This window comes from Salminus brasiliensis, chromosome 22 (genome assembly GCF_030463535.1).
Source record: "Salminus brasiliensis chromosome 22, fSalBra1.hap2, whole genome shotgun sequence".
Lineage (NCBI taxonomy): Eukaryota > Metazoa > Chordata > Actinopteri > Characiformes > Bryconidae > Salminus > Salminus brasiliensis.
In genome coordinates this window covers 8067193-8093980 of record NC_132899.1, presented here as the reverse complement: position 1 = coordinate 8093980, position 26788 = coordinate 8067193, and the positions used below count along the sequence as shown (strand labels likewise).

General features: G+C 41.1%; 1 protein-coding gene across 1 annotated transcript in view; it reads right to left on the bottom strand.

The window, feature by feature from the left end:
- Nucleotides 1–413: 413 nt before the first annotated feature.
- gpr142 (G protein-coupled receptor 142) overlaps nt 414–26788 on the bottom strand; it is a 35647-nt gene continuing 9272 nt past the window's right edge. Inside the window, exons 3-5 of the mRNA XM_072666628.1 lie at nt 14021–14239; nt 4577–4731; nt 414–4023 (exon numbers count right to left, since the gene is read on the bottom strand). Coding sequence (XP_072522729.1) covers nt 3068–4023; nt 4577–4715 — 1095 coding nt within the window. The 5' untranslated portion in view covers nt 4716–4731; nt 14021–14239 and the 3' untranslated portion in view covers nt 414–3067. The remainder of the gene's footprint in view (nt 4024–4576; nt 4732–14020; nt 14240–26788) is intronic.

The window sequence follows — 26788 nt, the reverse complement described above, 5'->3', positions numbered from 1 at the left end:
GCAAAACTGCATCATTAGATAAACAGCACTTAAACAGAGATGTTATTGATGAGGAGACCGGCCACTGGACCTGGAACGAACCTTCAGTTTCAAGTGTTTTGGTCTCTCCTCATTCACAGAGATAGAAGCCTGGTCTCGTATGACTGGAGATATCTGGCGTGTTTACACTTGTCAGCTTTGGCTAGATTAAAAAGGAGCCCTGGTGCGATTGCTCTGTTAGTGCGGTTCGTTAGAGTAAGTGTGAACGAGTTCGACCTCTGGTGCACACCAAACAACTGAGCCAAGACTGTCTGAGCAGGTGTCAGCCCTGTATCAACCCTGTGTCAACTCGCTCCACACAAACCAACAAATATTAAAACCAGGCTAAGTGAATTCACACATAACAAATTCAAACTCTGGTTCAGTTACAGCCTTTTATGGAAAGTGTTAATAAGACAATTCTCACGATGAACCGAAACATGTCTGTGCTTGTGACAAATAAATACTGTATGCTGAGGTATTAACATCCCCTCTGAGGACAGAGTAATAAACAGCGACGAGACTGTAGACAAACCACAAACTGCTCTGAAGTGAAGTACATGACTAGCAAGAGAGGAAAAAAGGATGATTGGCAGCTGTCCATCAACACAGTGCTCTTTGAGACCAAGAAAAGGTGCTGTTGTTATGACAACAGGTGGGAAGTAGGCTTAGAGTCTGTTTGCGCTCATCATTTGCATTTGTAAGACATGGGAGAGTCGGAAATGGCTGAATCAGATTTTGAAGAGATCAGAGCCTGGTTTCCAATTAGCATTAAAGAGGCGGTCATATTAATGGACAGAGAGAGTGTTTGATGTGACACTTGCTGGGTGATTGTTTTGGCTGTACAGCTCTTCTAGGATACCAGACTCTGATCATCTATAGCAGTGAAATACTACAACTCAAGACCTGCCCACTGTTACAGGTTGTGGGTTAAAGAAATAGTAAAGTGTAAAAAATGTAATTTACAAATCTTTTCCCCTTACCCCAAATATAACTGGCTATCTGGACATATCTGGACATATCTGGACATATCTGGACATTTCTGGATGATTCTTCAGTTTTACACTGCAGCTTTAAGTCTAATGTGGCTAACAATTACTGAGAGTACTGATAAGCACCAAAGACTGTAGAAAACATGGACACTGTGGTTCTGTTCCCTTCTATTCTGTAGAAATTAAGCCAAAACTGTCCGTTGTGTTGTCAAATTGCAACCAGAGGGACCAGAGGTGACGCTAGACTCACCTACTCATTAGGTAGACCCGCCCCCTTCTTCCAGACCAAGCATGTCTCAGACCGCCCTTATTGACCGAGCTAATATGCTCTTGTGGGGCTCACATGGGTGGAAGGCAGGCTAGGTAGTGGGCCCCATCATTACAGCCCACCTAAATCTCACATTAAGGTGCCATCTAAGTCCCATGTGCAGTGTACAACCCAGATGGGGCCCATTTGTAACCCTGGTGGCACCTTGGTGGTTATTCATATGTAGGACAAACATGGAGTCCATGGACAAAACCTTCTGGTTAACAGTTGGGCTAACCATACAGGCCCCACACGGGCATGGCATGTTATCTGTGTAAGCTTAAAACATATGGGGATGGGTGGACCTATATACCATACTGCAACCGGCCAGCCGAGGCACTAGACCTGCGGCTGCTTCACTTTTGAGAGACGTTGCACTGTCCATGTTTTCTACAGTCATGGTTTGCACCAATTTGCATTTTCCAAACTAAATGCCTAAATAATCACATAATTGTCTCAAACCTTGCTGAGTTGTTAAGACATCTCAGACCTAATAGTGGACAAAAGTTTGTTGCATAGCCAAAAGCATTAGTAGTAGCATCCCCTTTGAATCATTTTGTCTGACTTTTGTCTATTTTAGAAAATACAATGATGTCAGCTATAAGATCCACATGCCACGTGCACATGCCAGTTCCTGTGCACAGCTGATATGTAGAGGTGGTAGAAGACCAGTGTGGTCAACTAGGCCCATGGCCCAAAAACACAAAGACACCAAGCACTATGGCCATAGTTTTAGCTCTGGCTTTAGCAATGCAACATATGTTTGTCCATCTTTAACAGATAACCTAGGAGCCTAGGAAGATATATTTGATAAGTCTGCTGCATTCATGTAAACTGAGAACTCTCATCTTAGACTTTGAGACTTTTTACAGCATACAGACTCAACAGTCCACCCAAGAGCTTAAAACATGCTATAGCTTTCTGTTTCCGGGGTGCCGCTGTGCTGACATGATACACTACAAGGTACAATACGGACGAAAAGTATTGGGACACATGTTTGTTCATTATTTCTTACAAAATCAGGGGTATTGAAATTGTTTAAACTATTGTTGCTACTTTTGTTGGAGTAACTACCTCTACTGCCCAGGGAAGACCTTCTACGAGATTGTGGAGCATTGCTGTGAGGATTTGACTGCATTCAGCGATGAGAGTTAGTGAGGTGGATGATCACCACTCCACCTCATCTCCAACTCCCCAACTCACCCCAGAAGTATTGGATGGAGCACCATCATTCTAGAGATCCACATGACCTCAATGCTGGGGGTCTTGTTACCCCTCTAGCATATGCCTGGCATAAGGCATGGTGCCAATATTTTCATGTTTATCTATTCTATTGACAGTACTTCTCTACAGGGATTAGACAAGCTGTGTACATTTGCACATCAGCAATGGGTGCAACTTAAAGAAGAAGGGGTATTCACTCTTGCGAAACCTGACTTTCCGAGTGGGAATTACAAGCTGGAGGGCTGTTCAAATTTATTTTTCATATTTTTCAAGTTGGAAAATTCCCAGTTCCTAGTTGGTCATGAATGCAGCATAAGCTTCCATGCTAACAAGCTTCTTGGAAGCTACAATAGCCTTGTAGATCCAGTGTAATGCTGAATATCTTGGCTGACTGACTACATCTGGGGTAAGGAGATTTTCATTTGTGCTGTTCTTTTGAGGACAGTCCCAATACCTCAGTAAGCAAGATAAGAGGTAGAAGAGCTGTCTGTAGTTCCCATTCCCAAGTCCAGGCCAGGAATTGGAGCTATGCAATGATATCTGCACTAAGAGCTGATAGTGGAGTTGCGTCTCTGTGAAAACGCTTGGCGCCACTTGACAGAGAGGAGTTGGAAGTGTTGGCGGAGGCGTGCCGGTGGTTGAAGGATCTTGGGGGGTGCAGAGGTGCCCCCCTCAGTAGTAGCACATCCTTCACAGCCCCTCTGAAGGGCTTGCTGACAAAACAGTAGAGAAAGAAGTTCACTGCGGTGTTTAGCATGGCCAGCATGTTAGCCAGGTCGTAGGCTAAATGCACCCGCCAGTCCCTGTGAACAGATGACACGTAAAGGTGGTAGAGGACTACAGCTGTCCGTGGGGCCCACAACACTGTGAACACAGAGGTGACCGCCAACAGCATGGCTGTGGTTTTTCCCAGCCTGCCTGTCACTGTCCGCTGCTGCCTGCTCTCCTCCTGGCACCTTTGCTCACGCTGGCGCCTCCGTAGTCGCAGAACGATTAGGGAGTTTAGCACCAGGAAGACGCTGCATGGCAAGAAGTAGATAATGGTCACGTGAGTCCAGATGAGGGCAGAGTCCAGGGCATCAGGGGGCCTGCTGACCCTCCACACATCTGACCACCAGAAGAAGGGCACACCCGATGCAAGCGCCAGTGTCAGGACGACGGTGATAATGCGGCGCGCCCGGGCTGGGTAACTAATCTGCCGATGGAGTAACGGATGGCACAGGGCGACGTAACGGTCGACCGTCAGTGGAACAGTGGCCCAGATAGACGCATGATTGGCGGCAAACTCCAGGGCACTGACAGAGCGTAACAGTACCACAGGAACATCACGGTGGAACACAGCGGTCTCCAACAGGAAGCCCACAAAGATGATGAAGAGTTGGCTGAGGATGTCTGAGCCAGTCAAGGCAAGCAGGTAGACATACAGGGCTTTCTGGGTGCGGGCGGCCAAGCGGGACAGGGCTACCAGTGTCAGGATGTTGACTAGGAGAGAAGAATGAGAAGAATGGCTTAGAATGAATGAACTACTACTACCAGAGTCACCAGCATCAGCATGTTAACTAGAGCTGTGTTTTGGAGTCCTGCTACTCCAGCTTGGTCATACTGGTTGACAAGCTTGGTCATGCTAGCCAGCCAGCTTGGTCAAAGGGTTCGAGCAGCTCGGTCATGACTCAAGCTCTAGCCTGACCAAACTCACCAACCAGCTTGCCATTCTGGACAAGAATTAAGCAGCTTGCTTTCCAGCATAGGATACATTTTTGGCCTGGATGGCCATCTTTTTTTTGAACATCAAGGACCAACCTAAACCATCTAACCACCTAAACCATTTTTCCACTTTATTAGAACCCCTTTGAGAACATTGAGGTTTCTTTACTTGATTACATATTGATTGGCAGGTAGATTGATTAATGTCCTCATCCTCATTGTGCTCCACATTGTGTCTGATTAGTTGATTAGTTGCTGGTTTCAGATTTTTATAGTTACCTGCAATAACAGATCTCCTTTCTAATTCTGCCTATTCATCAGTGATGCTTACCTGGAACTCCCACACACAAGAGCGTACTATAGTAGATGACGGGGATGTAGCCAAGCACACACTCTGATTTTTGGTACTCGTCCGTTCTTTCATCCTCTTCATGGTGGCTGGGCACCGTGCCATTATGCCAGCTGAGCATGGCCCTTGAGATCCTCCTGTGCCAAGACAGACATTTGGTTAGTATACATAGGTGAACTATGACTTTATATTCTTGAATGATCCATCAAACCTTTTTCTCCGCTTAAAACAGCTGTGGAAGTGGTCCTCATACCCCCATACCGAATCCAGGTGTTTCTGAATTAGCTGTATTAAGTGGTGTATTATCAGGGATAAGCCTTAGGGTGAGGTGTAGGTTAGGTTTAGGTTTAGTAAGTTAAGTTTAGGTTAGGTTAGAATTTGGTTTAGGTGTAGTAGGTTAAGTTTAGGTTAGGTTAAGGTTAGAATTTGGTTTAGGTGTAGTAGGTTAAGTTTAGGTTAGGTTAAGGTTAGAATTTGGTTTAGGTGTAGTAGGTTAAGTGTGGGTTAGGTTAAGGTTAAAATTAGGTTTAGGTGTAGTAGGTTAAGTTTAGGTTAGGTTAAGGTTAGAATTTGGTTTAGGTGTAGTAGGTTAAGTGTGGGTTAGGTTAAGGTTAAAATTAGGTTTAGGTGTAGTAGGTTAAGTGTGGGTTAGGTTAAGGTTAAAATTAGGTTTAGGTGTAGTAGGTTAAGTGTGGGTTAGGTTAAGGTTAAAATTAGGTTTAGGTGTAGTAGGTTAAGTGTGGATTAGGTTAAGGTTAAAATTAGGTTTAGGTGTAGTAGGTTAAGTGTGGGTTAGGTTAAGGTTAAAATTAGGTTTAGGTGTAGTAGGTTAAGTGTGGGTTAGGTTAAGGTTAAAATTAGGTTTAGGTGTAGTAGGTTAAGTGTGGGTTAGGTTAAGGTTAAAATTAGGTTTAGGTGTAGTAGGTTAAGTGTGGGTTAGGTTAAGGTTAAAATTAGGTTTAGGTGTAGTAGGTTAAGTGTGGGTTAGGTTAAGGTTAAAATTAGGTTTAGGTGTAGTAGGTTAAGTGTGGGTTAGGTTACGGTTAAAATTAGGTTTAGGTGTAGTAGGTTAAGTTTAGGTTAGGTTAAGGTTAGGTTAAAGTTGGAAAATGGTTTATATGTAATAGGTTATGTTAGGTTTAGGTCTAGGTTTAGGTGTAGTAGGTTAAGTTTAGATTAAGGTTGAAGTGTAGGTTAGGTTCAGTTTAGGTTAAGGTGTTGGTTAGAATTAGGTTTAGGTGTAGTAGGTTAAGTTTAGATTGAGGTTAAGGTGTGGGTTAGGTTAAAGTTAGAATAAGGGTTAGATGTAATAGGTTATGTTAGGTTTAGGTTTAGGTGTAGTAGGTTAAGTTTAGATTGAGGTTGAGGTGTGGGTTAGGTTAAAGTTAGAATAAGGGTTAGATGTAATAGGTTATGTTAGGTTTAGGTGTAGGTGTAGTAGGTTAGGTTTAGTTGTATGTTAAGGTGTAGTTCAGGTTAAATTTAGGTTAGAATTAGGTTTAACTAGGGTTTAACTGGGTTAAGTTTGGGTTTAGTTGGTTACGTTTAGGTTTATTCCCATATGAACAAATTACTCTTCAGACCCAACTATACCACAATAATCTTAAGCCAAAAAAAAGGGAAAAAAACACCACAGGAGTGGCCAAACAACAAGGTGAATATTCTGCAGAGGCAGAACAAGTAAAGTCCAGATCCAATAGAGAATCAGAGTTTTTTTCAGGAGGCACCAGCGTGTTGAGTCTGCGGATTCTAAGCAGTTCTGCGTTTTCCGTCATTACATAACACACAGCAGAATTTCTCACAGTCTGGCTGAGCTTGGATTCTGTCCGAGAGAGTGTGTGATCACAAACCAAGCACTGTTCTGATCTGTACATTTTAAAGCAGAGTAATGAAACAAAACCAGTGATTTATGAAGTGCAGTATTAATTGGAAGCAGTAGATCTACCAGCAGAAGCAGCTGTGTTTTTACATCAGGCCCCAGTGACTACGTGCCACATGAAGAACAGAGTAAAAAGCAGAGTGGAAAAAATCTAATGGCTTTAAAATGGCCATGTCTTTATACAAGGCCATGATGTTAATGTCAGAAGAGAGCTTGACCTGGCAAGGGACCATCGACCACTCAGAGACGAGATTATGGCAGCAGATGAGCTCAGAGGACCTGGAACTGTTCTTTTGTTGTACTTATCTCATCTCTCTCTCGTTCTCTCTGTCTGCCTCAGTCTCTCTCTTGCTGCACACGTAGCCTAGATTTCACCTTAGTTGCCTCCTCCTGCCCTGTAGGGTATAGACGTCATACATTGAAAATGATTGTTTGCTTTCAGCACTTGACCCAGTAAAGAATAACAGCTCTAAATGATACCCTGCCTTCTGTCATCTCATTTAAGCGCTGAAGAAAATCTGGTGCTGCGAATGGCCTCCCCACCGCAAAGCCTTATTGATAAGGTCATATTGCACTTCTCTGAGCCAGGCTAACACCATGCAGTGCTGGGTAAGGGTCAGTGATTACAACGCAGATGAGGAGTCATTAAAACTGAACTGGACCAAATAGAAAGGCAATTCATTCTCCACTACTGACACAAAGACAATATCTCACCAGGATTTATGGCCAGGAACATAAGTGAATGCTAGAGGAGAGCAGCAGGAGAATTGAGCTGTATTTTAGCTTAGGTGGGCAGATTCACATGGAGGAGCAGAAATGGACAGAGCAGCATTGACCCTTCTGCTGTCACCTTATAATTGCTGTTGTAATTGGGCCCTGCAGGCCTGGGTAGGCGAAGGTTACGTGTGATTCCACTGTGGTTAAACTGAATCACCTCCCAGTTCTCAACACCAGGGAAGTGTAAATGACCTGCAAATGAAAACAGGAATTGGACATTGAAGCTTTGAGGGATGGCATTTTCCCATTCTGGCTTCAAGGGAAATGTGATTTACAGACCTCAGACCTTGAATAGTCATGAGAGCGGCCATCAAATCACTGACCAGTGTCCAGAGTGGACCAGTCTGGCTTGTTTAGACGTTCTATAAAGAAGAACAGAAAGTTAACTGTGGTGGTGTTGGTTAATCACAAATATGTAATTATTGTCTCAGGAACATGCATCCCTTTATGAGTGTGTTGGCTACCATACCTATAAATCAAGGCTCTAGAGAACATGACATTTCAGTTGAAGTCTAGCATAAATGCAAAAACCCTTAGCTTCCTGGGGTCCACTGTAAACTGCTTTTATGTCTGTTATGAATCTTAAAATAATAAAATATGGGACTAATAGATGGAAACTCTTAAAATGGTAAGAATGTCACATTCTGCTGTGGTTATGATTAGGGTTGGGGCTATGGTTAGGATTTAGGTTATGTTTAGGTTATGGTTAAGGTAAGGTTAGTGTTAGGTTAAGGGTTAGGTTATGATTCCATTATGGGATACACCTCATATTCATTGAATTCAGGTGTTTCATTCAGTCCCTTTGCCACTGGTGTTTAGGATCCACAGCAATCAAAGCCAAAAGTGTCAGACAAAGTAAAGTTACAGAGCGGAAGTCAGGGCAGAGTGCTCAGCTCAGTGCATAGTGCCGAAAAGTCTCCAACGCTCTTCTGACCCAATACCTGCAGCACTCCTAACCTGCTGCTGTTAGAGCTGCAAATGGGGGACCAATTGTTTATTAATGCTTTTGGATTTAGAACAGGATGTCAAGGGGATAAGGCTCTTGTTGGGTCTAATGTTTGGTGTCCCAATACTTTTGTCCATATAGTGCATCTAGGATATAACAGAAACAACTCAATGGCGTGGCTCAATGTTGTATTTAAATTACGCTAATGGCTTCACTAAGGATATGTATTGCACACACAAGACTATGTAGGATGCATTTGCCTTTAGCATGTCATTGGAGCTCAGAGTGTGGCCCACAGTCTGTGACGGACAAGAAAGATGTTTTCTTAAAGTTCATCAGTTCACATGTGGAGCCCCAGGCCCGAGGGCATCCACGCAGCTATTTAAACAGGAAAGCAGCATCTGAAACATGGGAAAACCAGTTCAAAGAAAGTCTTTCTACTGTAGATGTTCAGCTGTGGCCGATTTTGGATATTCCTTTGGGAGCCACTCAAATTCCACACAATGCTGGAGCATGTATCATTTATGCCGCTCTGTAAAGCCTGCAATGGCATCAAAGCCTCACGCTGCCACCATTGACAATACACTGGAAAAGGATATCAACCGGTATGAATAACATCTTGTCTCAAATTGCTTGACGCGCCGTTTACGCCGTTTCAGGTCGTGAGCAAGCACTGCTATTGTACTGAGCAGAATAGACTTATCTGTCGACCACCGTGTCGGGTGTGATTAGGCCGTTTGGGACGAGGCCAGAAGGAGCCTGAAATGAACTCTATCTTTAGTCCTTCTGCTCTCAATTATTCATGCTGGGACAGAACACCTGAAACAATAGCCATGCTCAAGGGCAATGGCATAACTATACTGTCCCATCAATACATGCAAGGTAAAGGAAAACAGCAAAGTTCACTGATTTCAGTGAGGAGAAAGAGAGCGACAGATAGGGTGAGTGAGTGAGATAGGGTTCTGATTTGGGCTGCTCTGCAAACCCACACAGGTTCTAGACAGTACTTTCCGAAAGTCCAAATATAGATGCAAATTAACATAAATACAGAAAGAAATTACTAGAAGCTATACCCTAAGCACAATGAACTTTCTTTGAACTCTGTTTGGTCCATTTTTTAAAAGATGTTTCACCTAGAACATTCTTCAAAAGGTGATCCACCTGAAGAACCTTTTAGCCATACAAAGTACCATGGATGGTTCTATATAGTACTGAAATAGTGTTCTTTTACTTTCTTTGAATCATGTTTGGTCCATTTCTAAAAGGTTCCTCCCAAAGCAAAGAACAATTTAAGAAGGTAAAGAACCATAGAGCCACAAAAAGCAAAATGGATCTGCAAAAAGGGGTTCTAACTAATACTGTCCAGTCTCCATGGTTTCTGAGGTTCCATGTAGAACCAACTGCAAAAGGTTTCCACCAATGCAAATAACCCTTAAAACCATCAACACACCATAAAACTACACTCTAAGCAAAAGGGGTTCCTTATCGAACTGTCAAGGACTTATCTGACGTTCTTTGAACCACGTCTGGTCCAAATTTAATAGGTACCATATATAACATTTATCGAAAGGTGTTCCACCAGAGGAACCCATCATCCATACAAAGTACCATGGAGCTACACTCTAAGCAAAAATGGTTCTATACAGTGCTGAAAGGGTTCTTTAAAGCATGTTTGGTCTAATGTAGAACCATCTACAAAAGGTTTCCCACCAATGTTAAGACATATAGGGAAACTCTCTTAGGGGTTAAAAAAACTGACAAGTGGTTCTTTGACATTCTTTGAATGCTGCATGGTCCATGGTACAAAGGATCTATATAGAACTATCCACAGAAGGTTTCACACCAACACAAAGAACCTTTCAATCAGAAAAAGAGCCACAGAGCTACACTTTAAGCAGAAGCAGTCTTTATAGAACTGACACGGGCTAATCTGACTTTCTTTGAACCATGTCTGGCCCATTTTTAAAGGTACCATATAGAACATTCATCAAAAGGTTTTCCACCAGAGGAACCCATCATTCATAGAAAGTACCATGGAACTACACTCTAAGCAAAAATGGTTCTATATAGCACTGAACGTCTATTCTTTTACTTTCTATGAACCATGTTTGGTCGAATGTCTAAAGGGTTCCATGTAGGAGCATCTACAAATGGTAGAACCACAGAGTTACACTCTAATCCTGTTTTGTCAATTATATAAGGTTATATATATTGAACCATGTCTAAAGTAAACACCAATTTACCAGTCAAAGAACCAAAATGGTTCTAAAAAAAAGGGGCCATTTGACTTTCTTCAAACTGTGTTTTAAAGAATATTTAAAAGGTTCCATATTGAACCATCTACCTAATGTTTCCCACCAAAGTAAACCATTTAACCAGGTAAAGCACCATAGAGCCACACTCTATGCAAGTAATAATGAAAAGGGGTTCTTTGACTTTTTTAGAACACTGTTTAGTCCATTTTTTTAAAGATTTAATATAAACCCATCTAGAAGAGGTTTTATACCAATGCAAGAAACTCGTTATCCAGGCAAAAAACTTGTACATCCAAAGGCTTATTTGAGTTGACAGTGCTTTTTTTCTGAGAACAATTACATTTCACAAAGACCCTTGAAGAACCTTTTGTTAAAGCAAAGAACAAACATTTAGTTCCAGATTTTATTTTATGTCAAAAAACATTGCATGGATTTGTGAAGCTCTATCAGCAGCAGAACCTGATTTTACCTCAATGAAGCACTGATTAGCCAAACCAGCTGTTGGATGAAAACTACAGATAACACTGGGCTTCCTTAACGGCAGGTTTTAAGAAATTGCTTAGGGAATATAAAATATAAATATATATATAAAATATAAAAAACAATTCATCAACAGCTTTTTTTCTGAAGGCCTCAAAGAGCTCTTTGGATCTGACCATGGTGGCGATCTTCACCACTCACTTCAACTCAATCAGGAGCAAACAAGGCAGCATGTCTGAGGTTTAAATAAGACTCTGGCTCCAGCAGAATCCTCTCTAACCATGTTCTGATCATCTGCAGCTGATGTTCTACACCTGGTTCTAATTTTAGTCATTTTAAGCATTAATGAATGTGGGGGTCTTCTAACTAATGTGGTGGTCATTTCACATTTGACATATTTCTTCAGTTGTATGTGTTTAACTATATTATGTGTCCGACTTTTTACATGTGACTGTATTTGTGTTTTCTGAGCAAATGCATTTAAGGGTCATTTTCATTTGCCTAAAAGTTGTCCAGTCAAGGGGGAAGATTTCCGAGAAGCTCAGCACAAACACCTAAAGATGAAGAAGTGAAATTTCCCAACTTCCCAAAAGGTGACCTATGGATTTCCTGCCGTCCTTTAACAGGCCATTAAGACAACATAACACAGGAGACGGACACTAGGCGTCCAATGGCTGTCTGATTTTCAGCACAAATCACTTCAGTGAAGTCTGTGTGTTTTGAAAGCCTTTTGGTTGGAGGATAAAAATAAAGGGGCAGAGGGGAGCATGTGTATAAATCAACCACCAGAACTAAAAACCCTCATCGTGTTAACCCTCACATTTCATCCGGTTAACCCTTACGCTTGCATTCGTTTCAGATCAAGTTTAAATGTCAGAAAAACAAGCAGTAGTCAAGGAGGAGAAAATAAACACAGATTGATGTTTACATATAAACCAATTGTCCCAATGACCCAAAGAGGCTGTTTCCATCTCTTTCACAACAGTCTTCCACACTCTACACTACACTCAGTTTTTCAAGGGTTCTTTAATAAAGGCAGCTCAGAAAGTCATTTAGATGTTTAAACGGTTCTTTGCCTGGTTGATGTGTTCTTCACATTTATGGTTTTAAGTACCAAACTATTTAAAAGCATTCATATAAGGCTCCATATAGAACCCTCTTGAAGAGGTTCTTCACCAATACCAAGAAAGGATCACCCTTACCCTTTACCGATTTCCCTAGTAAACAAGAAAAGAACCATGGAGCTACCATGGAGGAAAGGGGGTTCTATATAGTACAGAAAAGATGTGACTGGCTTTTTACTTTGTTAGTTTTCCACTAATGCAAAAAACCCACAGAGCTACACTAAAAGCTCTCAAAGTTCTATATATAAAAAAAGGAGTTATTTGACCTTCTTTGTTTGGTCCATTTCAAAAAGGTTCCACATAGAACCATCTACAAAAATGTTTCCCACCAATGCTAAGAACAATTTTAGCAGGCAAAGTAACAGCCAAAATGTTCTATATATCACTGAAAAAGGGTATTTGATTATTGTTCAACATTGTTTTCATTAGGAAAATCTAGAAAAGGTTTGCCACTAATGCAAAGAACCCTAACCATTAAAAAAAAGTCAAATAACAATGGAGGTACACTCAGTTGGAACAGGCAAAGTACCATGGTGCTACATTCTAAGCCAAAAGGGCTCTATATAGTACTGAAATAAAGTGTCTTTGGTGATCAATTTTTGAAAGGTTCCATATAGAACCATATACACAAGGTTTTTTACCAATGCAAAGAACCATTTAATAACGTAGATGACCATAAAGCTACTCTCTACGCAAAGGGGTTTTATATAGTACAGAAAAGGGGTTCCACCAATTTACAAAATGTTTTCCACCAATGCCAAGAACATTTTATCCAGATAAAGGACCATGATGTTACACTCTAAGCCAAAATGGTTCTAAATAGTACTAAAAATGCTATCTTTGAACCCTGTTCGGTCCATTTTCAAAAGGTTCCATAAAGAACCATCTAGAAAAAGGTTTGCAAAGCAATGCAAAGAACCTTTTAACCAGGCAAAGAACTTTGGAGCTAGAGTTTAAGTATATATATATATAATATATGTAGTACTGAAAAGGTTCTTTCACTATCTCTGAACCTTGTTTAGTCCATTTAAAAGGTTCCATATATAACAAGCTACACAAAGTTGCTTTAAACAGACAAGAAACCATGGAGCTACTTTCTAATGAAAAAAAGGGTTCTAAACAGTACAGAAAAACATGGTCTTTGGCTATCTTTGAACCCTGTTTGGTCCATTTTAAAAGGTTCCATATAGAACCACCTACAAAAGGATTTTCATCCAATGTAAAGAACCCTTTAAAGAGGCAAAGAACCTTAGAGCTATACTCTAAGCATTTACAAAGGTTCTCCACTAATGCAAAGAACCTTCTAACCAGACAAACAACCATGGAACTACACTCTAAGCTAAAAGGGTCTTTGGCTATCTTTGAACCCTGTTGGTCCATTTGTAAAAGGTTTTACATAGAACCAACTACAAAAGGTTTCCCACCAATGCAAAGAACTCTAAGGCTAAGTACCATGGTGCTAACCTTTACACCAAAAGGGTTCTACATAGCACCATCTTAAAAGCATCTAAGCATGGACCAATACTAGAGCTCTGCCTCTGCAAATCTGGACTTCTCCTGCTAAAGTCCATGGTTAACATCACTCTCAGCTCCTTTATTAGCACCTGATACTTTACCCTGAGTGCCTCAGAGTCAAATATTTAAGGAGACATCATTGTCCAACTTGTCAAAAGCAGAATAAAATGATGCACAATTAACGAATGTGTCCTTGTAAAATAAATAGTCCTGCCAGCAAGGACAAATATTTGAATAGACAGTCTGTCGACAAGCTAAAAGGACTGATGCACACTCTGAGCAAAAAGGCTTCCTTGACTTGTAACAATAGTGGGACCTTTGCTACATAAAATGTTAAAAACCAGTGACACAGGGGCTTCCATAAATACAACAAACCATTTCACCAAGCAACAAAAACACATTGCTGCACAGTTCTCTATAGAACCCTTGAATAGAGAGAGGCGCTCCTACCCTCAGGGCTGGATGCTGGTCCCCATCTGCGGGCTTGGCCGGGCCAGGCCGTTCCTTTGCTGGGTTCCAGAGCCCTATCGCCCGATTCCCAGCCTAGGAGTCCTGCAGGAGGAAGAGGAGGAAGAAGAGAGGGCCAAAAAGCAGAGGAACTCAAACAGCAGGAACATCACTGCAGCCGGCCAGCCAGAGAGTGAAAGGGGAGAGGAGAGGGCGAGGGAGCTGAGGGGAGAAGAGAGAGAGAGAGAGAGAGAGAGAGAGAGAGAGAGAGAGAGAGAGAGATGTGTTCAGAGAGGTGAGAACAAGTCAAGCTGATTTCCATGGAAAACAGGGGCTAAAGGAAGGACAATCTGGAAGAAAAGCAAGAAAAAGAAACAGACATTAAAAAGACAAGGAATATTAGAGGTGTTGGAGGTTCATACACGCTCACAAAAGATTCTTCAGGGATTCTTTTGAAAAAGCAACGGTTTTATTTGGCTATATAGGATCTCTATAACTATACCTGTATATAAACACACCAATATAACTCAAAGAACCATCTGAATACTTAAACGTCTCTTTGCCTGGTTAAATGTATTTTTTGTAGTTGGTTGGTCTTAAATGAACATTGAAACAGGGTTCTACATAGCATAGTAGAAAGAACCCTTTTAGCTCAGATTATAAACATGATAAACATGACTGTGTGAGTGTGGCTTTTGAGTGTTTAACATATTAACATATAGCACTATATGTAGCAGTGATTCTTCATATACATGGTATACCTATTGTAGATGGTTCTTAATAGAAAATTAGATCATAGAAAAGATTCTATATTGCACCAAAAAGAACCCTTTTGCTTGGAGTATAAACATTGTACACATGACTGTAGTCTGAGTCATGTTTGGTTAAAAATTAATAATAATAATTAAAAAAACATATATATATATATAAAAGGGTAATTTATCTCTCTCTCTCTCTTTATATATATATATATATATATAAGATATATATATATATATATATATATATATATATATATATATAAGAGTTTAATTAATTTAGAGCATTTCTATTGGTCCAGAATCCAGAATCATTTACATAGTGTACAGAGCAGATATAACCAAATATCTGAATGATCTCACAATGAAATGGGTCTATGTGGTTACTGGTGCAGTATGACACACTGATATTGCACTATGCCATTGTATAGATAATCACAGGAGACTTAATGCACAGACATGTCCAGGATTAAGCCTCATTTTTTAATGAGATGTATGTATGTACCCTCCGTCCCACCCACCCACCCACAACAGTGACTATCCGTGATTGATTATTGGTCACATGTATTAACAAAAATCAGCGCTAATGCCAGGCTGCCAGATACAATATTATGGAATATGCTTATATGCTTATATATGGATGGACAAAAGTATTGGGACACCTGCTCATTCATTGTTTCTTCTGAAATCAAGGGAAGTAAAAAGGGTATATCCTGCTTTTGTTGGAGTAACTGTCTCGACTGTCCAGACAAGGTCTCTACGACATTTTGGAACATTGCTTTGAGAATTCGATTGCATACAGCGACAAGAGCATTTGTGAGGGTTTTGTCAGGATGTTGGATTATCACCACCACACAATATGAATAGCTTCATATTTCTGCAATTCTCCTCTACAGGACTAGACAAGATGTGTGTGTGTGTGTGCATTCACACATCTGTGTCAGCAATGGGTGCAACCTAAAGTAGAAGGGGTGTCTACAAACATTTGGACATATAGTATATATATACAATCTTCTGTGCGAACATGTGCACAAGACAGAAAAGGCAGCTGATTGGTTCTGCCAGACCACAAGGGGCACTAGCCCTGCAGCCCACGAGCAGGTTAAAGTGCCATAGATCATACTGTACCATCCTGTGATTAGCCACATAAGCAAGTCTAACATAAAATTGTTAACAACTCAACAGGCAACAACTCACATTTGAGGTGTGTTCAACACTAAAAATGCTCATTTCTGATAGCAAACATGGCTACATTTGGGATAATTGCGCTAATTCGATTTTTCACCCAACCTGTCCTGTCGTTATTTATGGAGCACTTCACAGGGGTTAATTTGGCACTTGGGATTTGAGTGTCTGAACTCCTTCAGGCTGTGAGCTGAATGTAAATTGGACTAAATATAGCCAATGTATGTATGTGTGCTCTCATTACAACAGGACCTACACCAGGGAGAAATTACACAAGCTTACACAAACCAGGGAAGCACAGTTGCAGCAATCAACTGCTGAAAGGAAACAAAGTTTATTTAGTGAGAGCAAATCTGTCCTTCTCTAAAAACATCTCCCGCACGTGAGGAACCAGGAAAAAAAACTCAAATTAGTGTAGTGTAAGCTCTTAAGAGCAGTTCCTTTCACAACTTACCGTTCGTACCATTATATCACCCTATAGATTTGTCACGTCACACTCCAGCAGACTGGAGTATGTAGCCTTGCATGAAGATTTTTTGGGGGGAGGTGGGGTGCACTATTGGGCTCTGTGGCGCGGCCTAAGCTTTTGACCTTTGTTTTTCTTACATCACCTTTACTTTTATACTTTAAGTAGTTTTGAAACCAGTACTTTTACACTTTTACTGGAGTAAAAAGCTTAAGTTGATACTTCAGCTTCTATAAAAGTCTTTTAAACCCTAGTATCTCCACTTCTACCTGAGTAATGAATGGGAATACTTTTGGCACCATTGCAAATACACGCAAATATACCGATTTTAAATATATGATATATAGGAATGGCTCTAATCTGAGTCTCCTAATGGCCAATACCAATCCGGTCCGATCTTTGTGTTTCTATGAACAATACAGCCACACACCTCACGTAAGACACTACCTAATACACCAGAGTAAACACCAGTAAAATCAGCATTTTAGTAACAGTTTCTCTTTTGTTTGGAGCAACTTTTAAAATGACTGTTTTAAACTCTATAGTGTTTAATATTGTACCGTCCAGTCAGAATGACTTACCTGACCATTCAGCTCCCAGTTCCTTTAGAGCCTCTTCCTCTGTTCTGAAAGGAGTATGATTCTCATGCTGGTAAAATAGAGCAATTCCACCAAAGTTTAGTATCTATCAAGGCGTACTGAAATATATATGATATACTGTGTATGACAAATTGGCCTTTGGACTATATATTTCAGCTGTAAATATATTTAAATAAAAACAACAACATATATTTAACAGTGAATAGATAAAGAATTGTCACTGTCACACAAAAATCTCAAATCCTCAATATGGAAACTTTACAGGGGAACTGTTACTGTTCCTTTCACTTTCAAAGTATAAAATACATGAACTATGTACTATAACTGATGTCTTATACATACACATACATTGCTCTGTACCACTCACCAGAGTCATCGTTCCCCTCTGGCACCACTGTTTTGCGGATGGGAGGCACTCCATGTGTGAGAAGTCCATTATCAGTACACCTTCTCTACAGCAGCTCTAGAACATCCCACAAAGTTAGGGGTTTCTGAGAGGGATTTAGCTGTCACTGTCAGAATATTATGACAATCCTTGGTTCGGGACTTCACAGATACCACGTGACAGGATTTGTAGGTATAAATAAGCGAGCACACCAGTCAGTTGTAGCAGACTGCAAAATGATCATCATGGGCAAAAATTTGACCGATATCCAAAAGGGCATGATAATAGGGTGGAAGCATCTCGGAAACCGCTAACAGCATAGCAGTGGTGCCACACAGGCCATTAATTCCAGACAGGAACAACAACAACTGGGGTACAGTGGTACAGAGCAATCAACACGCCACTGTGGACCACTTATCCTCTATAATAAACACATGCCTTAACTTAATAGAGTCCATCCCAACTACTCACTAGTGTAATCCGAGCCAAGGGTGGTTATGTCCACTATTAGATAGGTGGTCATATTATTCTGATATGACTGTGTGTGTGTGTATATGTATCACAAATTGGACACCTATGCTGTTATATATATACAGCGGGGAAAGGAAGGAGGTTTGCACTCAAAATCTCACAATACATGGCCCCATTCATTCTTTCATGTACACGGACCAGTCGTCCTAGTCCCTTTGCAGAGGAACAGCCCCAAAGCATGATGTTGCCACCCCCATGCTTTACAGTTGGTATGGTGTTCTTTGGATGCAACTCAGCATTCACTCTCCTCCAAACACAAACGAGTTGAGGTCTACCTATGATGTCAATTATAAGCCTCTCTCATCTTTTTAAGTGGGAGAACTTGCACAATTGGTGACTGACTAAATACTTTTTTCCCCCACTGTATTTATATATATATATATATATATATATATATATATATATATATATATATATATAATGCAAATGAAAGATGATGAGGTTGATTGTAAACTGCCTTAAATCCTTATCCTCTCATAGTCATCTCCTTCTTTCCTCTGATGGCTGATCTGTAAGTGCTAGTTTGATAAACCGGCTCTGAGCTGGCCTTCCTCCACACCAGATGCTCAGCCAGGCGGCAAAGACTTCCCATCATACAACATAATTCGTACCATTAATCACAGCTCCTGGGTGGAAGGATATCACTGTGTGCTTTCAGATGTATGTGAATGTGTGTGTGTGAAGCAGTGAAACAGACCTCTGGCATATTCATAGCCAGCTCCCATAGCCACAGCTTCAGTCCACAGCTTCCGGCCTTTATTAGCCAATCCCTGAACTGACCACGATTCTTTTGTGAATTCACAGCACCAGGGAAACAGGTGGATGTTGAACATCAAGCTGCTATACTCATTCCTGCACTACACCATGTTTACATATGTGATGCTGTTCACAACACCAGACTACACTCAGCATACACTCCTTCACTTCCTGTACTCTTCCATTTACACACACAACACGTCGCTGGAGTGTATATTTATTTCCTTTATTTATTCGTATAGTAACATATGCCTGGCCCCCACTACAGGATAATCGGCGTGGTTTTGAGGCCGATTTACTTTTCCCCCACCAGTAGCAAAAGGTCTCCTGACTTCAGGGTGATCGTAAATGATGACCCTCCCAGATTATCCCGCAGTGTGTGGTACCTATAATCCGATCTTTAGTCCTCTGATCTTCTCCCAGAGCAGTCGGGTCGCACCAAATGTGAATCGTAAATATATGAAAAGTATGAAAATACGAAAAGTATTTACGACTCAGTATCCTGTAGTACGGACACAGATTCTCTTGTGGAAAACTCATGCCTGACAGACTGTCAACCAATGAGATCCAAGCCGAATTCGTCAGAGTGTGCGAAGAAGGTTAAAAGCATGGCGGCTAAATACATCATTTTATTAGCCTTTTCTGAGCAGAAAGCGCTCAGCACTAGCATAGCGATGGTTGCGCTGTTACCCGCCATGTTTATTTACATACAGTTTAAAGAAAATCCCAGCTGCCCTCACAATGTAACAGTTTGCGAGAAGCTCCCGTGAGGTTTCCAGGCATCGGTAGGGCGTAAATAATTTTAAGTGTGTGGCGTTTCATTGGTGGGCAGATGGTGAAGTGTGGGGACTTTGATGTCTGAGAAATGACGCACTATGTCACTCTTACGTTTTCAACATCGGTTAGGATTTTAAAAACCCTGTAGCGTGAGCCAGGCATTAGCTTGCTCCTTAATCATCCAGACTTCATGCACAGATTTGTATATTTGGTTTATATATATATATATATATATATATATATATACGGCAACGTTTAGGGGAAATGGCCAAACCGGGAATGGAACCAACATCTGCTCAAATTAAAGGCACTTGGATTTGAAAGCGATCCATTCAAAGAACCAATGGTCCATGTGCATCGCTGTGTAGCCAGGAACGTCCAGCAAACAGAGGCTCAAATCCCACTTGTAGAGGATAAACCTCATATCTCACAGCATGAGTAAATGCTCTTAGCAGAGTTTTTGACTGTTCTCTGGCACTGGCCTCAGGTTTGCTTGCTTTCCTTTTTACTTGAACTTAGCATGTCGCTAAATTCCCAACTATGGTGGGCTTATTTTTCCCCACCTGTTTTCAGAGTGTTACATCACCAAACAGTGAGTTCCCACATGTTTCGGTGCCTGGATTCCAATATTGCAGCACTTCATGTGCTTCTCTTTTCTTTGGCTTTCAGCAGTCTGTAAAAGGAGAGTTCAGAAATCCTGCTAAATCTCGGCAAGTCCACTCCCTGTGATGTCACATGCATAGACAAGACATGAGACATGAGAGGGTTATTGTCTATGCACCCTGTCTCGTGTCTTGTCTATTGTCCTTGTACTACTGTCTCAATGTCCTTACCTATTACTCCACCGGAGACTTAGCATAACAGTGTTTAATCGTACTGTCCAACCCTGTATTAGTATAAAGACGATGAGCCCTCACCTTTATCTGGCTTTTCCTCATGTTAGCATTAGTATTTTTCTCATAGTAGCCAGTTGATTCAAGGTCTGTAGACAAACGCACAAATTTCCACATCTTCCTTGAAAGAGCACCCCAACTATGACTCTCAAGCAAAGTCCAAACATTTCATCTCCAAACAAAAGAGACGCCTGACTGTTTCTGGATCACCAAACATTTATTCCATGGTTCTCTTCCTGACCCGGACACATTTTTGCCCACTGCAATCATGCATTCTGTTCACTTTATTTATGGAAGGGAAGTGTCTTTGGCCGTCTTTCCTCATAAGCCAGCCAAACTCTGTCATGCTAAGCTTATAAATCATGCAGGGCTTTTATTCCTCGGTTAGAAGCCGAGCTGCTGCAACTTTTGTGACTGTCAGATTACTAAGAATTTTTAATATGGTCTCAGCCGAGAAGTCTAACGTGTCCTACCCATTTTCTCCCCAATCTGGATCGGCAGTTACCCAGCCCAACCATATTCTCCCCCTATCACATGCAATGCTCCCAATACTATTGAGGGTGAAGACCAACACAAGCCCCCTCCGAAACCCAGAGGTACGCTGACCGGGCCTGCAGACGCCAGTGTTGGAGTGATGTGGGGAGAGAGCGCCATATACCCACCCTGGAGAGTGCAAGACTAATTGTGCTCTATCGGGGCCCCGGCTGCCAATGGCCAGCAGCGTGACCGGGATTTGAACCAGCGATCCTCTGGTCATAGTGACAGCCGCTTATTTCGCACATGAACCACAGATTAATGGCCAAAGTTTAACCATAAAAGTGTGGAATACGGTTTACAATAATAACCCCCTTAGTCTGGACGCAGAGCTGCAGTGGAAACACACAGACTGGGCAAGCAACCAGTCACCTGAACGGAGTGTACGGTCGGTAAACACTGAGCCGCAAGAGCCATAAGACAGCACATCGAGGTGGGAGTGGGAGTCTGATATGGACACGGTTAAGTCAACCTCAGAACCACGAATCGGAACCTCTACACATTGGTGCACCCTGCACGTCTGCCATAGCACTCCACAGAGCTCAGCGGTGATGCTGGGTGTGTTTAGGGAAGGGCAGCAGCCTCAGCCACTGATTACAACACAACCGGAAGCCGCTTAACGCTGCTGTTCACGCTCCTGCATTAATGTGGGATTGACCATTTCAAAATAAAAGTCACCAATACACATGCCCAAACAGACCATGTGACTTATACAAAGTAACAGACCATGTCAAAATAAAAGATATATAAACAAACTGACCATGTTAAAAGAAGTCATTTATACAAACATATAGATGTCAAGAAAAGTTATACATACAAATAAACAAAATAAAAAAGAGAAAAACCAGGAATCTGGAAAAAAAATATCTAAAAGGATAAACCGAAGTGTAGATTATATAAAGTACTGATTAATATCAAGAGTCAAATAAAAATATAATAAATCAATAACATAATAAAACATTATAATTCAATTAATATCTAGAATTGTTTTAAATTGTTACTCTGCATATACAATTACATGATATTGTTTTATTAATCAGTTAATTGGGAAATTACAGGGCGCTGTCTGTCAAATAATAAACAGATGATGTGTTGTTCTTTACCATCAAGCTCTTTCAGACAAAAAAAACACATCTTCTAAATCATATCTGCAAAAGAAAGAGGGCATATCAATGCCATAGTGGGTCCACTACCATATCTGCTTTCTGAAAACGCTGCTCAGTGTGAAAAGTACAGGATAAATAAAAACAGATACCCTTACATTTAAATGTACAAGTGACTCGACAAGGGCAGATTTTCCATTCAAATTATTTCACTTCTAATGGTAAAATGTAAAAAGATAAATTGAATATCCGTGTCCATGCTGACATGGCTGTGTTACACAATTATTGAATATTTTCAGGAGCACATTCTTGCTGCGATTCTTCTGTTTTACCACAAACCCAAAGTGTTCAACTGGATTTAGATCCAGGACTGGAAAGGCACCTGAAGAACAGTGAACTCATGTCATGTTTATTAACCCAGTTGGAGACTTTTGCTTTGTGACATGGTGCATCATCCTGCTGGAACTAGCCGTTACAAAATGGGCAAATTGTGGTCATGAAAGGATTCACATGGTCAGCAACAACACCCAAACAGGCTGTGGCATTTATGTGATGATTGATTGGTGTTAACGAGTCCAAAGTGTGCCAAGGAACATTATCCACACCATTACATCACCTGCACCAGCCTGGACTGTTGACACAAAGCAGGTTGGGTACGTGGATTCATGCTGTTGACACCATATTCTCACCTTATCTCCTGTGTGCCTCAGCAGAAAATTAGATTCATAATTTTTTTTCAGTCTCTTTGTGATGAAAATGCTAGGAGATCAGCGGCTCTGGAAATACTCAAACCAGTCCACCTGGCATTAGCCATTATGGCACGATCAAAATCAAATCATCAAATCTGCTAGAGAGATATCCAGAGATGCTAAATTCCCTCCTGTTGGCTGTGCTGAAGCCCAATGAAGATTACCTGACAAATTACCTGAAACTACAGGCCCTTATCTGCATTGATTAGACAGATAGACAGGCAGATCAATAGACAGACAGACAGATAGATAGCTAGCTAGATAGACAGATAGCTAGATAGACAGATAGCTAGATAGATATATAGATAGATAGATAGATAGATAGACAGACAGACAGACAGACAGACAGACAGGCAGGCAGGCAGGCAGGCAGGCAGGCAGGCAGGCAGGCAGACAGAGACAGACAGACAGACAGACAGACAGACAGATAGATAGATAGATAGACAGACAGACAGACAGACAGACAGGCAGGCAGGCAGGCAGGCAGGCAGACAGACAGACAGACAGACAGACAGATAGATAGATAGATAGATAGATAGATATACAAAAAGTTTTGAGTGGTGGAGACAAACCTATGAGGTTTTTGCAGTTGTTTTCACAGCCATTATCTATCACACACCTCTTGTCAGGCTCTATACAGCCAGTGTGTGTGTGTGTGTGTGTGTGTGTGTGAAACAGTGTGTTAATCAGCCCTCAGTTTGTTTGTCACCAATCATTCTGACCTCCATGACACCTCCACCATCCTCTTCTCCCTCTCGTATCATTTCTATGTGAACGTGTGACTCAGTCGTGCTTTCTTTGGGCTGGATGTAATTTACACACTTCCTTTTCACTGCAACACGTACCTCCCAGCAAACTAACCCTTCTCTTGAGTCCTCTCTCTGTGCCGTGTAATGAAGCTGATTCATTAGAGCTGAGTTCAGGGAGTTCAGCCTGGGTTGAGGGAGCTCGGCTCTGAAGCCAATACAGTTGCAGAGACCCTGATCCATGATGGTGTCTCATGGGACGGAGAGCTCACCGCTTTAGCTGTTATGGGTCAATGAAGGCGAGTGAGCTTCCTTATGTGAGTTTCTCTTTCAATTACAATTGCTGTCCACTTTATTAGACACTCCTACATTGTAGCTCCACCTTGCTAATGTTCAGTTAGAGACTTAGGTAGCTCATTGGTTGATGCACAGTGCATCTTCTAGCCCTTCTTCAGTGATTAGATATGGCCCACAGAACTGGCCTTGGCTGGATGGTTTGGGTAGTGGACCCACTAGTGGACTCTTAAGCTAAGCGTGATACTGATGTGTGAAAACCAATGGCAATGTCATTGCTGTGCATGGCTGGTGGAGAATGGGCCACCAATCAAATAATATCTGGACAACAATTAAGAATGGTTAGAGTGTACAGCAACAGATGAGCTACAGCTTGTACAGTAACCTATACGTTACCTGAAGCTTAGAAGGTGATCAAGGTAGCTGTTTCTGATAAAGCAGAGAGTGGGCATATAAGACTGTGGATGAAACTTTCAGTAAAGCCTAAAAACTACATGTTGGAACATCGCTGTAAGAATTTGATGGCATTAGTGGGGTCGGGTACTTATGCTGGACGATTAGTTCTACCCTAAAGGTATTGGATGGAGCACCATCTCTCCAGAGAGCGAAGTTCCACTGCTCTACAGCCCAATGCTGGGCAATGGATGCACCTTAGTGTAGCTGAAGAGCTTCCTGGATTGCAGCTGAAGCTCAAAGAACAGTGAGTTAGAGCTGAAACTTAGCCCTGTTTTCTTTTTCAGAAGGCGTAGTAGGCCTTCTCCTCAGGCTGACGTTTCCGAATGTATACCTGTTGTACCAAGCTCCTGGGCTGGCAGCACCTGAACTAAGTGCAGAAATAATTGCCAGTGCAAACTCTTACAGAAAGCAGCTCTGAGCAGAGCCTTTCTTCCATGTGAATGCGCTCGTTTCTAAAGAGGCACAATGTGATTAATGTTCATTCGAGTTTGAGGTTATTAATGCAGATTTCATTAGCAAGCATTCATCAGAGGCATAAAAGAGAAAGGAAGAGAAAGACAGAGAGTTAACAGAAGTCAGGTAATTGAGAGAGGAGGTGAAAGGAGATGAACCACAGACAGATGACAGGATAGGAGTACAGAGGGTACAGTGGAGGAAATCATTATGATGAGATTTAATCTTCTGACTTAAGAGAGCACTGCCCTCTTGTGGACTGAAAAAGTATTGTTACATTTGGAGAACGCTACTAATACTACTGCTACTGCCAAGGATGTAACTTTGGACTGAATACTGGGGGCCTGAACAAGGCCTTCAAAGGTGGTCTCGCCCAGGGAGAAAAATTATAGCAGGCCAGCGTTGGACCACCAGTGGCAAGGCTGGACACCAGAGGTGCAGCGTCTTTTTGCTCATAGTTTTGCAGGCGATCCACTAGCATACTTTTCCACGCACCACATAATTTAATTTTTCTTTCCATATTTATTAACCCACCCCTTCATCTTTTATTTACTTTAATTTTAAGTTATTTATCTTAATTAATTGTTCAAAATTGAAGACTGTAATACAAAAGGGTTCAACATAAAAAAACAACAGTAGACCAGCAGTGGCTTATGTCCCATATGTACTATATGCACCAGTTCGCCAAAACATTATAGAATACATTGAGAAAACACGCTGCCAAAACAGCTCCGTCCCCTAAATCATAGACTTTGGGTGCGCTCTGAGGGTGCCCTGTGGTATCTGACACCAAGACCATACAGCAAATCCTTTAATTCCTGTAAGTTGTGAGGTGGAGATCCCAGATCAGCAGATCAGACGTGTTGTTCGGATTGAGATCTGGGGAATGTTTTGAGGTCAGGGCAACACCTTGTTCCTCATACCATTTCTGAATAAGGTATACAAATAGGAAGGGCGCATCACTGGAGAATACCATTGCCATGAAGGGGCGTAACTGGTCCATGATCCAATGAAAAATGATAACTGATTTCTATTAGAATGTATAGGGTATTGTAAATGAAAATGTGTCCTTGAATTGAACTTGAGTGCGCACACATAAATGGGCGTGTGCATACACTGGCACATACTTGAAAACACAGAGGCACATGTATACACATGCAGACACACACACTGTCTCACACACACACACACACACACACACGAAAGCTCTATGTGATTACACAAGAGCACCCTGCACACTCATGAACACATACACATATATCAACACAAACTGTGAACATTTTTTTTCATAATTTAATTTAATAATTATTAGAATATTCTACTCTATATGTATTGACAATGTTCTTTTTTATGCATTTAGACAAATATATCATACTACTGATTAGCTAATGCTATTTTACCCAATTGAAACTATGGGTTTTCTAAAGTAAACAAAATGTAACCTTTGATGCAGGAAGTCCACAACAGTCCACATTTTTCCTCCAAGGAAAAAAAGCACAGACTTCCTATTGATTAAACTTTTATAAAATTATTATTATTGGCTAATCAGACAGTATTTTCTGTACTGTGTATTTTGTAAAATGAAGGTATTTTTATTGGTATCCAAAAGTCACATGATCATGTTTACTGCCATCTGTAGTTCTGGACTGATTATGTACTATTTAAGGGGGAATAAATATGAATAAAACAATGATTAAGTAAAGGTTTAGTAAAGGTTTAAGAAATGCTCCTCTGATAGACTTGATTTAAAATTCAGTTTGGATTATTATATTATATTATTATATTTTGTATTCTGTGATTAATCCTGATACTCTACCCCCAGAGCTTAACAGTAGCATCACTACAGTCTGTAAAGATAGTAATCTACGGAAGGAGGTTTGGCCCAAACTTGGTAAAATGATTCATTTGTGTTAAACAATGTTAACACGTTAAAGTATGCGGGTTAATTGTGTGCGTTAATGCATTAAAGTTGACAGCACTAGTTTGAATTTATGTCCACAGTAGTAAACGCCATGCATGACAGGTGTATGTCTAGCTTTTAATCACCAAGATCTCCTTGTTAACAGTGTGAGTGGGTGAGTGAGTG